General features: G+C 34.9%; 1 protein-coding gene across 1 annotated transcript; it reads left to right on the top strand.

Annotated features, from left to right (window-relative positions):
• Positions 1–2,663: 2,663 nt before the first annotated feature.
• LOC129002723 (thioredoxin, mitochondrial-like) lies at positions 2,664–13,471 on the top strand. The gene is made up of 3 exons (XM_054430739.1): positions 2,664–2,966; positions 5,010–5,133; positions 13,242–13,471. The coding sequence occupies exons 1-3, from the start codon at positions 2,776–2,778 to the stop codon at positions 13,356–13,358; spliced, it is 432 nt and encodes a 143-aa protein (XP_054286714.1). The 5' UTR covers positions 2,664–2,775; the 3' UTR covers positions 13,359–13,471.
• The last annotated feature ends 1,398 nt before the right edge of the window (positions 13,472–14,869 follow it).

The raw sequence follows: 14,869 nt of genomic DNA, 5'->3' as shown, positions 1-14,869 counted from the left end.
GATTCCTCAAAGTACAGAATCTACACAACTAAATAAAAATTCCGATAAACCGCGTTTTAAATTTCATCCAGTGACGGAACAAGACGTAAAGAAAATAATTATTTCTTTTGAAAATAAATTTTCAACAGGATATGACGAAATTTCCATTGATATCATAAAAAAAACTCTTCCTAGTATTTTAAAACCACTTGTACATTTAATAAATTCCTCTTTAATATCAAGTATTTTTCCAAATAAACTAAAGATTGCAAGGGTTATACCAATTTTTAAGAAAGGTGACTTAAATGACCCATCGTGTTATCGTCCGGTATCGCTTCTCCCAATTTTTTCTAAAATATACGAGAAAGTAGTTTACTCTCAATTAGTAGATTATTTAACCATAAACAATTTGTTGGATAAAGAGCAGCACGGTTTCCAAAAAGGAAAATCCACCATATCAGCTGGGATAGAATTCATTCAGTCAATAATAGATTCAGTAGATAAAGGGCAAAAAGTGGTTGGTATATTTCTTGACTTGACTAGGGCTTTTGACAGTGTGTCACACAAAAAACTCTTAATTGCATTGCAAAATTTAGGAATTACTGGCAAAGAGTCTAAATGGTTTGAATCATATTTGGGAAATCGGGAGCAATTTGTAGAAATTGAGCACACTATTAACTTCAACAATTCAAAAAATCACTATAACTATATCCGGAAGTTTAACTCTCAAAGTTTAAAAATTAAACACGGAGTACCACAGGGGTCAATTTTAGGACCTTTATTGTTTCTTTGTTACATAAAAGGGCTACCTGACTTACTACCCGTAAACAGTAACGTATGTTTATATGCCGATGACTCTAATATCACTGTGACAGGGAATTCCAAGGAGAGTATTGAAATTGCATCATTTATTAGTCTCTCAATTATTAAAAATTTCCTTGATGGTAAAAACCTTCTTCTTAATTCAAGTAAATCCACTTTCATATCTTTTTGTACGAAACAAGCGAGGGTCAAACTAAAACCAGAAATCTATTTAGATGACAATCAATTAGACCAAGTAGAAGTTACAAAATTTCTGGGACTCTTCATTGATGCTAATCTGAGCTGGGACGATCATACAAAACATGTTGTTAACAAAATGTCAACAGGTTTGTCTGCCTTGAGACAAATGGCTAAATTTTGTAAATTAGAAACATTAAAAACAGTTTATTATTCTTTAATTCATTCTCACCTGTCCTACGGAATAAGCATTTACGGAGCAACAACGCAGAAAAATTTAGATAAAATCTTGCGGAAACAAAAAAATGCGTTAAGAATTATGTTTAAGTTGAAAAGGGGTAAATCTGTTAAACATTTATTTACTTCCACAAAAATACTAACGGTTTATGCTCTCTACATTTTAGAGACTGTAATGTATGTGAAACAACTTGAAAATCTAAATTTTGTAAACAACGTTCACCCGTACAACACCAGATTAAATAGACCGGTAGAACCACATAATTTAGAATTTTTCAAAAAGAAAACGAAATATATGGGAACAAAATTTTTGTTTCATTTACCAAGGTCATTTCTTGGTGAACAAAACTTAAGTAAATGCAAGAACGACTTAAAGGAATATTTGGTAAAATTGGCCCCATACTCTTTAACCAATTTTTTCGAAAACCATAGAGTTTAGAGTAATTGATGAGTAACAAATCAAATCAATAATTGATAAGAAAATGAACCTTCCATACACATTAATTAATTTACTTTTAATTTAGACGAAATTAGTGTAACTGTTTTTATATATAGGATTATTGTCGTTACTATTTCTTTTTGTAAACATTGACACTATTTGTTGTACCTTTGTGCAAATTTATGAATAAAGAATGTTTGAATTGAATTGAATTGAATTGTACGTAACCCCCGTATATTGTCGGGTCAGGTAAAATCTTGTATGTTACACGTTACGCAAGAGCGTGTTTACATCACTTAGGTAAATTATGCAACTTGCTTCCACTCGTTGCACAACATTCACCTGCGTGATGTAAAAACGCTCTTACTACCTTGTAAGGTAAATATCTATATTCATACTTGTGACGTCAACCGGGGCAAAGCCCGTGGGTAACAGCATAGACAAAAGAAATTGTCTGTGGTAACAGCAAACAGTCAAAGGTAACATTGCTAGTTTACACTAACTAGCTGTTAGCCACGGGCTTCACCCCGTTTGACTTCATAAATCATAAGTATTAATAAAACTATTGATTGGTTAAGTTAAACAGAAATAAACAAAACAGAATACAGTAATACAAACAAATGTACAACACTACTTGCGATGTCGCCACTTCGAAGGCCGGGGCCTGGAGTTAAAGGAGGCCGTGCAGCAGCTTATACCCCTGGTGTAGCGGGAATGTGTTCGTTGAAGTGGTGATGATCTCTAGCACTGACCTTGACCGGGTGCAGGTTGTATACATTTTATAGCTGTTTTTGGGATTGCATGACGACCCATAGCACTGACTGTGCAGATATATACACACACGGAAAAGTCTAGAAAACGGCGAAGCTTCATGAACTGTGCCCAAACTGTTTATGGCATTTAGAAAAAAAGACCTATCCAAACCTTTCTCGCCTTTCTGCTTTCTCAGCTGTGAATCGATACTGCCTGCTGGTTGGTCTATGATATAAAAAAAGTTTGTTTACGTAACAACAACTTTCATCATTTTGTGGTGGTCTGCTGGGTTGTGTTTATATCAGGATACTTACTGTACTTAAATCAAATCTTTAATCTCTTATTATTTTAAATAACTTGAATCTATAATGCAAACTACAAAATTGTTTTCTTGCATAAACCTTATTGGTAGAAGTGTTTCAAGTCCATTTGCCCATCAATTGTGTCGTATTACTACTTCTTCAAAAGCTACAAAGTCTTTTAAAATTCAAGATGAAAAAGATTTTGATGAGAGAGTAAAGAAAAGTAAAACTCCAGTTATTGTCGACTTTTTTGCAACGTAAGTTTATTAAATTCCTAAACAATAAAATATGGCGAATTAATTTTTATGTATTTCCAAACAAACAAAGTTAAGTCTTAATGTTGAGCCTGTTACTAGACGTAGACCTACTAACTTAATATAAAAATTATATTATGCCTATAGTATATTAGCCTATGTTTTAAAACATAGGCTACTGGGTTTGATTATTCGAAGGTCCAACAGAACTGTAATATTACATGCTATCATTTATTTACTGTGTGGTATTAGGCCCTACTTTAGGCCTACACCGAAGATATGCACCAGGCTAAAGTTGTGTAAGTTACCTACTTTTTTTTATGAAGGCCTACTTTTTTTAGCGAGCTACATGCCACACAGATTGTTAAGTCCTCATTACTATATACCTCCCTGCTACCTCTCACATATTAGTCCCAGTGTTTTAAATAGTAAAATACAGAGCAGTAGGAGGAATCATTAGGCCTACATACTTATTTGTAAAGAGACTGCAGTGTTTGAGATTGAGGCAAAGCAAAACTGCCATAAAGCTAAAATTAATATTGAATTAGTCTACATTAACAAATTTGTTCACCCCTCATATGTATAACTTACGTGGCACGTCACAGGTTGCTGGGACCTAGCTCTCAGGGGTGCGCACACAGTTTGTTTAGTTGTCTTAGGCCCTCCGCACATTGAAGCGAGGCGAGGTGCAGGCGGGAGCGAGGACTTTTTTGTGCCACAGCACATTGAAGCGAGGCGGACAGAGGTTTCCTAGCTTTGGCACTACAGTACTGTCACGAGTAGAGGAAGATTTTTAGGACCTTTTCTGATTTCAAGTTTAACTTAATAATTTAGCTTTAGGCTACTCTATTCGCTATCCAAAAACGTAAAAAATGTTTTTGGAAATGTGATTGGGCCTAAATGAAAAAAAGATAAAAGTCATAACTTGATTTATGTTTTAACTAAGTTACTGAACTGCCAGACCGGTCTTTTAGAGAATATTTTTGTGTGAACAAACAACAGTTTTATGATATCCATAAGTTGATTGGAAATGACATCAGTGGAAAGGAATGCAATTATCAACAAGCTATAGCTTTAAAAAATTATAATTATAATAATCGATGCAAGGCTCCCGAAACACTAGAAAACCAACGCAGGTGCGAGCGAGGTGCAGGAAAACTGTATTCCAACCACAACGCCGCGGAGCCCTGACTCAATGTGCGGTGCTCCATTTAAACGTGTGAATTACAGAATCAGACACACCTCGCCTCGCTCCAATGTGTGGCGGGCCTTACTCCCATCCCTGTAAAACCGTCAATCACTGCTGTCCACTTGTTTGAAGCTGCACTTGCACCTTTGTGGCTGTTTGTTGAGTTGTTAAGTTGTAACTTTAAGTGGTAACTAACTTACATTATATCTTTGGTTTAGGCTAAAATTACCTGTAAGTTAACTTAATTGATTGTTAACAATCTGGATGAAAGAGGACAATGCATTTATGGATTGTGGTCAAGTATATTATTAGAAGTAGGTAGGCCTACTAAATCTGTTGGTAAACCAAAGAAGATAGGGAAAGTCTCCGATGAGGGAACAAGCAAGAAACTCAACTTGATGAAAGAATCACACAATATGAAACAGAGATACTTTATTTAGCGAGAAGGTCGCAGCCACCATGTGAGAAGGAACAAGCGTGGCAGCGACTTTTACAGGATGGTGATAATTTATTTGGCTACCTTGACTACTAGGCTAATTAAGTACCGGTAATTGATTATAAAAAATAGAAAAACTGCAATAGCCTATAGGGTCTGGTGCAAAAACCAAACAAAATAAAATATGTATAATTTGATCAGTTTTTTTGTTGTTTAATTTTTACACACTATTTAATGCACTACAAGATACATGTATTGAAGATTTTAAGCTGTTGAAAGGTTCCTGTTCCATCTTTAAAGAAGCCTCGTGAATTACTTATTTGGCGATTCCATTTAGAAAATGCTTCCTTAGCATGGTTATCTACCTTAAACGAAACTTCTTTAATCCTGAACGCAAGCTAACCTACTTATGGATTTACAGATGGTGCAACCCCTGCAAAGCTTTGACTCCGAGAATAGAATCAGTGGTGGCTGAGAAGGAAGGGAAAATTGTCTTGGCCAAGGTGGACATTGATGAACAAGAGAAGTTGGCAGATGACTATGATGTAAGTTAATATAGTGTAGCATATTTATGATTGTTGTAGTTTGAACAGAATTTGCTGTAGGCCTAGTTATGTTTTTACTCAGAACAGGTAGGCCTACTTTCAGAGCAAGATTGTCTACTTCCATGGTTGCAGAGATTGTCAAAAACGTAAAAACAAAAAACCAGAACTTCCTTTGTCTCCCAGGACCGTGCCACAACACTCATAGTGGATTCCAATCCACTACTCATTAAGTAGTGGAGTATTCCATAGTGGAATACTTGACTATAGAAATAAGAAAATCACTAACCATAAACTAGTTTATTGTGAATTAGAAGTAAAAAAAGATAAATCTATGGTTAAGTTTGTAACATACAGAGACTTTTCAAATTTTAACATAGAAGACGCAATTTCAATGTTACAGAATATCAAATGGGAAGTAGTAATGGACATGACCAACGCTAGTCAAATAAATTCTTTTATTTGCTCTGCTATAAACAATATTTATGATAAACATGCGCCGCTAGTAACAAAGAGAGTGACAAAGAAAAAAGCACCTTGGAGAAATAATGAAATCATTATGTTAACAAAAATGAAAAATAAATTAAGGAGGAAATTTTCAAGCTCGGGACAGAATGTAGACTGGGTAGATTATAAAAAAGTTAGAAACAAACTGAATGGGGCTGTATGGAAAGCAAAAAGAATTTTTTTCTCAGAAAAACTGGCAGACTGTAAAGATACGAGAACTTTTTGGAAATGCCTTAAACAGAGTGATATAGTAGCAGGAAAGAGCAGAAATAATTTACCAAATGATTTTAGGGTCAGTGAAATGAATGAATTTTTTGTAAAAATGGGATCATTTTTTGAAGCAGATGCAGATTTTATTAGATTATATAATGAAGATACACGTGATGTAAATAAATTCCAGTTTAGAAAAATATCAGTATCAGAAGTAAGAGAAGCTATTAATAAAATTACCTCTAGAGCTGTCGGTGTTGATGACATAAGTATTGCAATGATAAAAGCCGTCAGCCCTTATGCCATTGGTGCAATAACTCACCTTATGAATATATCTCTTGTAAACAGTGAATTTCCACACACGTGGAAGAAAAGTATGGTACATAACTTTAATGATTTAAGGCCAATATCAGTCTTGCCTGCTATGTCCAAAGTGCTGGAAAAATTAGTAATATGCCAAATAACAGAATTTTTAGATGCAGAGAATCTGCTTCCCAAACTGCAATCAGGGTTCAGAAAGAACCATAGCACTTGTACTGCATTGATGAATATGTTTGCAGACTTGTTTGGGGCGAGGAGCGAGGGCAGGTGTAGCTCTGTAGTCATGCTTGATTTTTCACAGGCCTTTGATTCCATAAGCCATGGTTTGCTCCTAGCAAAATTGAAACATTTTTGTTTTCATTGCAATGCTATTGCTTGGTTTAGATCTTACCTAGAAAACAGACTGCAAGTGACCAGGGTGGGTACCGATATCTCACCTCCCCTAGAGAAATCAAGGGGAGTGCCTCAGGGGAGCTGTCTGGGGCCCATTTTGTTTACCCTGTACACTGCAGATCTGTCCAGATGTGTGAGTCACTGCAATGTGCACTCATATGCCGATGACTGCCAATTGCATTTCTGCTATGAGATTCAGGCCGCTGATCAGGCTTTTGCAGGAGTAAACTCTGATCTGGTGAGAATAAGTGAGTGGTCACGCAAACATGGTTTAAAATTGAACTCTGAAAAATGCATGATTCTTCATATTGCTACACCCACTACTCTTCACAGAGTTGCAAATGGAGACATGCACGTTCAAATCGCAGGAAAACCTCTAATGGCGAGGGATACCGTCAAGACCTTGGGTGTGGTACTTGACAGTGGCCTCACTTTCTTGGACCACATCACTTATGTTTCCCAGGTGGCTTTGGGAAGGCTGCGTGGTCTGTACCGGTACAAAAACATCCTGCCAGAGACAGCCAAGCTGCAGCTGGTACAGTCACTAGTGTTGTCAGTGCTCCATTACTGTTTTCCTGCATACGGCAACAGCATCTCAAGGGAAGAGATGTCCCGATTGCAAAAAGTGCAGAACTCCGCAATTCGTTTCGTTTACGGTATCCGTAAGCGTGAACGCGTATCCCCATTCCGGGATGCTGCGGGGTTGCTGTCAATGGGTGCCGTGTGCAGGGCGCAGACTTGTAGCCTCATCCACCGGGTCTTGGTTCAGCAAGAACCTAAGTACTTGGTGGAGAGGCTTGTGGCACGTGGGGAGGTGACTCAAAGTGTGACCCGGCAAAACGCCTTGCTCCACATTCCAAAAGTAAGCCTAGAAGTGGGAAAAAAAGGGTTTTCTTACTTTGGCCCAAAGATGTACAATGATCTCCCCTTGGACCTAAAACAGCTGGGGGTCCTGGCTTTCAAAAGAAAAGTGAAAAAGATGTAAAATATTGTATATAGATTATAATTTTGTTTTGTCATACACAGTGTTTTGTATTATAATTTTTGTATATTTTTAAGTTAGTTATATTGACAAGAGTTACTTTGTAAAACAGTTCTTGTACTGAAAGACGCTCGCAAATAAAGGCATTTTTATTTATTTATTTTATTTATTTATAGTCTCGAATGCTGTATACATCGACTATGCTGGACCTTATGACAGACTCTATTGTTTGGTTGAGGTGGATGCTACTATAAAGTGGCTAGAGGTTTTTCGGACAGCAAAAATGACAGCGCATAAAACCATTGCATTTTTATAAGATATATTTTCAAGACTGGCTTACCAAAGATAATGAAGATGAAGATAATGAAGACCCCAATAATGTAAATCGGGCCCCCTTCGAAATAATGGATAAGAAGAAGGTACCATAATATAAATTATTTATCATGAACCATGGCGAATTCATCGCCGTGGCAGACAGTGATAGTTTGTCCGAGTTCGGCTTGCTTCAGAGCGACTCGAGCTCCCGCCCGCCACCCGGCTATCTTCGTTTGCAGCAGTGACCGCTAAAGACCAGCATATCTACCAGTATGTCTTCATGGTTAAAAGACTAGATACAGTAGAACCTCTTTAATCCGAACTAATTGGGACCAGGGGTAGTTAGGATTATTGAATAGTTTGGATTACAGAACATATTGTTGTTTTTACATAGCAAAGCTAGGGAAAAGTGAAAAATGTTTTATAAAGTAAAATACAGTGTTTATTTAAAACAGTAGTAAATATAAGGAATAAACAGTAGGCCTACTATACATTACAATTGAAATAACTACGGTGCGTATATCAATTAAATACAGTATACATACAAAAACAAAAATACTGTACTGAGTATAGAGTACGGTACAGCAATGAGGCGTTCGGATTAGTGGACGTTCGGATTACAGGGGTTCGGATTAAAGAGGTTCTACTGTATCAAAGAAACTGCCAATTAACTTATAGCCTAGACCATCCTTTGTCAGGGTCAATATTTTAATATTCCAAATATTTTAATTTGATCAAGGATAACCAAACTTGGTTTTACAACTTTTAAATATCCAAGTTTCCTTAGGCCTACTGGTAAATACCAATAAGTTAAGGATCAACTTCGATAACAGTAAACGGCAAACGTTTACCCCTTAGTTGAGCTAGACCTAGCCTATGTGGCTTAACTACCCAACTATTCCAGGCCTATGTCATGGACTTCTACAAGAGGAGGCTAAGCTCAGGTTTTACACCTAGCTATGTACAATTTTTATGATATAGATAGGTTATATGTTTTCAAACTAAGCTACGTTTAGCAAATTTTGATAAGTTATGATATAGGTTTTGAATCAAAGTTTTAAAATAGTGGCGCAGCATGCGTAGCAGTGTGTCGCCTGTCGACATATGTCAAACGCAATGAACGAGTATGAATAACTTACACTTAAGCTAGTAAAATATACTTAAGTTTAACCCTAGATCTGGCAGTAATTTTATTCACCAGTGGTGTATATGTATTTTTGACCTTTTGTAGTGTTACCATATATTTCACAACAGAACAGTTATTTGTGAATACAAGTAAACATATATAGGCTATATTTGTTCTGTTTCAGTGGTAAATGTAGAATATATTGATATAAAAATCATTTTTTTCTAGCAATGTGCTTAGGCGTAGTAGCAAAAGGTTTGCAAATTTTCAGATTATGCAAATTAGAAATTTCAAAAGCAACCCACACAAAAAAAATAATTTGTTTACACATTTTATATAAATGTAAAGATTGTGTGAAATATTATTCCCTACGTAGAAATATCAATGTTTTTAAAATAGGTATACTCATAAAAATAAAATTATAAAAAAAATAAATTCTACATACATATTTCCTTTAAAACTACCAAATTTTTTTGCTATGTAAAAATAATAGAATGTATCAACAGGTAATAAATATGATACTGCATAATAGAAAATATAAGATCTTTCTGAAAATATATAGTTTTAGTTGAATTTTAACATTTCTGAGAAATTTATGTCGGAATGTAAAATTTTGAAACTTTTTTGTTAGGAAAACACAGTTTTTTTATGACATTTTCAAAACCAAATGAAATTTTTACAATCATCTACCTCATAGATTCAGAGGGAATTATAGGGAATTTATTGTAGTTTTGTAATATGTAATAATATAATGTAGAATTTAATTGTCCTATATGTAAAATGGAGTTTTCCGTTTAAAATTGTCGATCGCCAAAAACAGCTTTTTTTGTTGTCAGGTGACCAAAACATTCCACTGCCAAAATATATTTTGAACTCTCTAGTTTTTCAAACTATGTTTCTCGCTACATAATACTCGCTCAATAATGTTTTATACATGAAAATAAATCCTCAGAATCTTATCTTTCTAATGGTATAAGATTCATTGCGGTTTAAAACGGTTTTCATACGATAATTGATTAGCGCCTCTGAGGACTCGCGTTAGTGGTCGATAATCGACCCTAGCCAGATCAAGGGAAATCATCTTTTAGTTGAGATTAACTTTAATGAAATTACTAACGATGACCCAGTTAGATATAATCAACATTTCTTGTAGACATTTTATCATTTTTCAAAAGCTGATCTTGTTTTTAGTGTTTTCTACAAATTGTTTTCCACTCATAGTCGCATTAGGTTATCCATGATTAGGCCTATATTCATTATTGATGATGTAGCCTGCATGGTACCATCATTGTCACCAGTAAGTTTACGACTTTCAGTAATTTTTATTATCGATAAAATTTGTTCACATTACTTAAGAACTACCTGATTTCCTTCATAACCTCTCTGTCAAAATTGTATTTGCTTCAATTGGCATTCTTTTGGTTAGCTGCTGTAATAATGTCAATTATTACTTAGGTGAGGAAATGCAGAGTTAAAAGGCCTGATGTTGCTCAGATGTTTTTTTTTGTTTTCCTTAACTGAGATTAGAAATTGAATCCTTCAATGAAAGTTTTAGTAAAGGCTTTTATCACAAAGTTTATCCTTGTTTTCTACTAAAATTGGTAGCACTTCGGCTAACATCCTCGTTCATTGTTTGTAGGAATCTTCATCTTGTAGGCGTTCTTTCTTCATTATATAGGCTAAAAAGGATATCATACTGAATTCTTTAAAAAAACATTATCCCCATTTCTTCTACTTGGTGGCGTTCTATAACTTGTCTATATTTCCATTGTTTGAAAATCGGTTCTTTCAAGGATTGCCCAAAAAATACAGTAATGTGTCAATTCATTTATTATATTATTTGGTGAAATATATAAAATTGTCCAAGCTTTCTCGATTTTTTAAATTATAATATGTACGTTAATCCAAATAGTAAATATTTAATTTCAAGGAAATCAGTGTTTATACATCCTTTTCCTTGAATTGCAAAGATAAATATTAACAGCAATTAAATTATCCAGTTGATCATAATGTAAACAAATATGTTCTTCATAAGGATAACATGGGAACCTTAAAAGCCACTGGGGAACAGCCCAAGGGACTTTTTCAAAAATTTAAGGCCAGTTTGCAAATCTACGTAACACACTCTTTCCAATGAGACGTGAATGGTCAAAATCGTTTAAGAATGGTGGAAAAGTTCAGAGGACAAATTTTGTGTTGGTGTATTAATTATATAGTGTGTCGCCTGTCGACAAATGTCGCAAAACGACAAATGGCAGAGCTTTAATTTGCTCTGAAGGCTATCCATCTTTAAAAGCATTATAGCCAATATTATCTGTACACAAGAGTGTGATTATATTAAAAAGTGTCAAGGGATTTTTCTCTTAAACTACCTGCAGTTTTAAAATGTTGGCGTAGCATGCATCGCAGCGTGTCGTAAAACGACAAATGACAAAGCTTGAATTTGCTCTGGATGCTATTTATCTTTCAGCATTATTGCCTCTATTATCTGTACACAAGAGTGTCAAGGGATTATTTTTCCTAAACTAACTTACCTACATTTTAGTTTACATAAGTAATACAATTTAACTAATCAAAACAAAAATTGCAAATCCAGGTAGGAGTTTTCAATGTTAGCACCAATTAAGGGCTGCAGGAGATCCTTCAATGTCAAAACTACTCATTTTCCAATCCTAAAGTATATTTTGTACAAAGAAAATAAATATTTAACTCTTTGATTTAAATCAATATTCACATTAAATCTGCCACATGCACAATAGGGGCCTACAGTGTTGTTATGAAGACAATTTTTTATATGAAAAAGTTTAACATTAAGGTATTTTTAATTAAAGCTTGAAATTATTTATTCTTTAAGGTGTATATTGTGACAAATTAATATAGAGTCATTTTGACATTTTTTAATCATTGGGATTGAATTTACCACAGAATTTAACTGTGGTTCTCTCAGAATTTTTTATCATACTAGGCCTATTCATGGCTATATCTAAGGAAGCCAAGCGTATGTACAATGTTATAAGGTAAAGATACACTATAAGTTTTTTAACTAAACTAAGTTTGGCAAATTCATTTGATAGGTTATGAATTGCAGCCAAGTTGGTTAAAGGTTGGATAGTTGGTTTGTTAGTTTGTGCATTAGAAGCGTGTGGTGAGCTGGAACCAAAGGTTAAGAAATGATTGGGTCTTGGAAGCAGGCTTGGGCTTGACTACCTACGTACTCCTGTGAACGAGGTTGAATCTCTTTTTGGCCTCACCCCTCTACACGCGAGGCAGCAACACTCAGACCTACTGACACTTTTTAAGTTGGTCAATGGCCTCCTGGACTGTCCGGATCTACTCTGCGGTATCCACTTGCACATCCCAACAGGAACCCGTTTCAAAACGATATTCCGCCGACGCTACCAACCCACCAACTATGCATCATACAGTGACATATTGAGACTTCTATGTACTGGGAGTGATGTCGCAATTCACCTGGACTTCTTTCATGACTCATTGTCCACGTTCCGGAGAAAGGTCACCCCCCTGCTAAAGTAATAACTCTAGTCACTACAGTAGAATTGTTATTATTGATTTAGTACACTATATTACAGGTAATAATACTTGTTATTTTTTTTATTCTTGCTGTTACCATTTTTGTTCTTTTGTATGAATATTTACCTATATTGTTAACATTGTATCAATTTTTGTAAACTGGTGTAAACCATTGGGAAATAAATAAACAATATATAGAAAATATAAACAAAATGTACAATATATATGAATTTGGACGGATGGTGTTTTTAGCCTCTGGGGATACCAAAATGAAAAAGTAAATAGGTCAGTCTAGGTCTTGCTATGAGACCTACGGTAGTGGCTTATCGCTTAACTTATGGGAAATACGCTTATAGAAAGCTACACAAAAAAATCATCTACAAGGGTGAGAAAAGCGTCAGAAAAGTTACTTCTGTAGTTAATTCTCATGTAAAATATTTGTATTTCCTACAGTGTACAGCAAAATCAACCAGTAATATAAACTAACACAATTTTTGATTCAGTAATCAGTTGATAATGTAAATTTATCTTCGTTAAACATGTGCAATGCCAATCAGTCAAACACTACTCTGAGAGGGTGCAAAATATTCACGTGTCAGTTAATGACCAAAACTATGTGTCTTTGTGCCTAAACTACTTTTGGCCCACTGCATTTCAGCAAACTATCATTGATTTCTTTCAGTTTTACATACTATGAATAGTAATAGAGTTTTTGTTTCTTTACAGATAAAAACTGTACCTGTACTTCTTGTGATGAGGAATGGAAAAGTTGAGGACAAATTAGTGGGTTTACAAGACACAGACAAACTTCACAAGTTCATTGATCAAGTCATTGCAAAGTAAACAACCCGGTTTATGGAGTGAGGAGAGTCTTTTATAGAGAAAACTATTACCACCATGTGAAAATTAATTTATTCCATGTAAATTTTTTAGAAATATAATAATTTATAATTTCATTTCAACATAATATCATTATTAATATAGAATCCTTTTAATCTTAAAATTGACCATAGAAGTTCTCTTTTAACCCTTTGCAGTCTGTAATGGTGTCTCCCTAATGTTCTTTCAGGTATCTTAGGCCACTCATAGTGCCCAGAACCATTACTCGGTCAAGTATTGGCGGTTACGCCCCACGTCTGTCCCTCAGATACGTTAGGCCACTCAGTGTGCCCACTAGCAATATGCTCGAACGGTCTCTAGGCCCTAGGCCACTCATAGTGCCCAAGTTATAATTTGTTTGCAAAACAACTATATTTCTATAGTTCCCTGGAACCTACTGCACTCTGCTCAACGTTTTTAACTATATTACAAATGCGTCATTCAAGCTAGTGTCTAGCCGTCTGGTTCTCATCAGGCCTAACCTATACCATAGATAAAAGGAGTATAGACTGTCTACTTCTTTTAATCTATGCTTATACTAGGCCTATCTTATACATTTTCATTTTCATGCAGTTAGGATATTGTATGTATAGTTTGATTTTTATGTGAGATGTGAAGTTAACTGAAATATGAATTCAGACAATAAAATGGATTTACTGGATGACGTTTCGGGATTTCATATAAAGTACTTTTTTATTTGTGTTTTAAACATTTGTAAAATCACAGATTTTATATGTTTGTCACTTTCTCAAACAAGTTTCCAGAAACAGCTATACCTACTGAGGACAGATGTTCAACATGGCATCACACCTGACACCAAAACAGTGGGCACTATAAGTGGCCTAGCGTATCTCTGAGTACAACAGGGTAAATGTGATGCCATTCTAGCTTGAAATTTACAGTGGGCACTATAAGTGGCCTATAGACCCCAAAGGGTTTTAAGAGTAGCTTAACTAGTTCATGAGCCCTATAGGCACTATAGCGTATAAGAAACGGCTTCAGACAGTGATGATGACAATGCATAATGCCAAGGTGTTTGGTCATGTTCAGTGATTATAAATCTGGTTCTATTTCATTTGAATACATTTGTTTATATTTAAAACTTTTTTGTGTTGTAAAATAGAAATGCTCGTTATTGGATGAATTGGTGTTTTGTTTCTGGTATTGAAGCAAAAATGTTGTTAAAGTACTGCCACATATACAGTACATGTTGAAAAACACATATACATATTAAAACCACTCATAGAAACTCCAAAATTATATTGTTTTTTTTTTTTTCTTTGTACAGTAACTAGTAACAGTTTCACCTGGAGAGTTTTAAGGATCAATGTGTTTACACAATGATTGTATCACTGGGAGGTACACTTAAAAATCTTTTAAACTAATATATCCGGAAAAGATTTGCCTGAGTCAACCACTATCATGATTTGGCCACCTTGTAAATGTATTTGTTGTACTTCATTTTTCTTAATATT

The sequence above is a fragment of the Macrosteles quadrilineatus genome, unplaced genomic scaffold (genome assembly GCF_028750875.1).
Source record: "Macrosteles quadrilineatus isolate MER2022 unplaced genomic scaffold, UCM_ALF_1.0 Scaffold_9__3_contigs__length_116548681, whole genome shotgun sequence".
Classification (NCBI taxonomy): Eukaryota; Metazoa; Arthropoda; class Insecta; order Hemiptera; family Cicadellidae; genus Macrosteles; species Macrosteles quadrilineatus.
The sequence above is the reverse complement of the archived record's forward strand: the minus strand, read 5'-3'. Positions and strand labels throughout refer to the sequence as shown.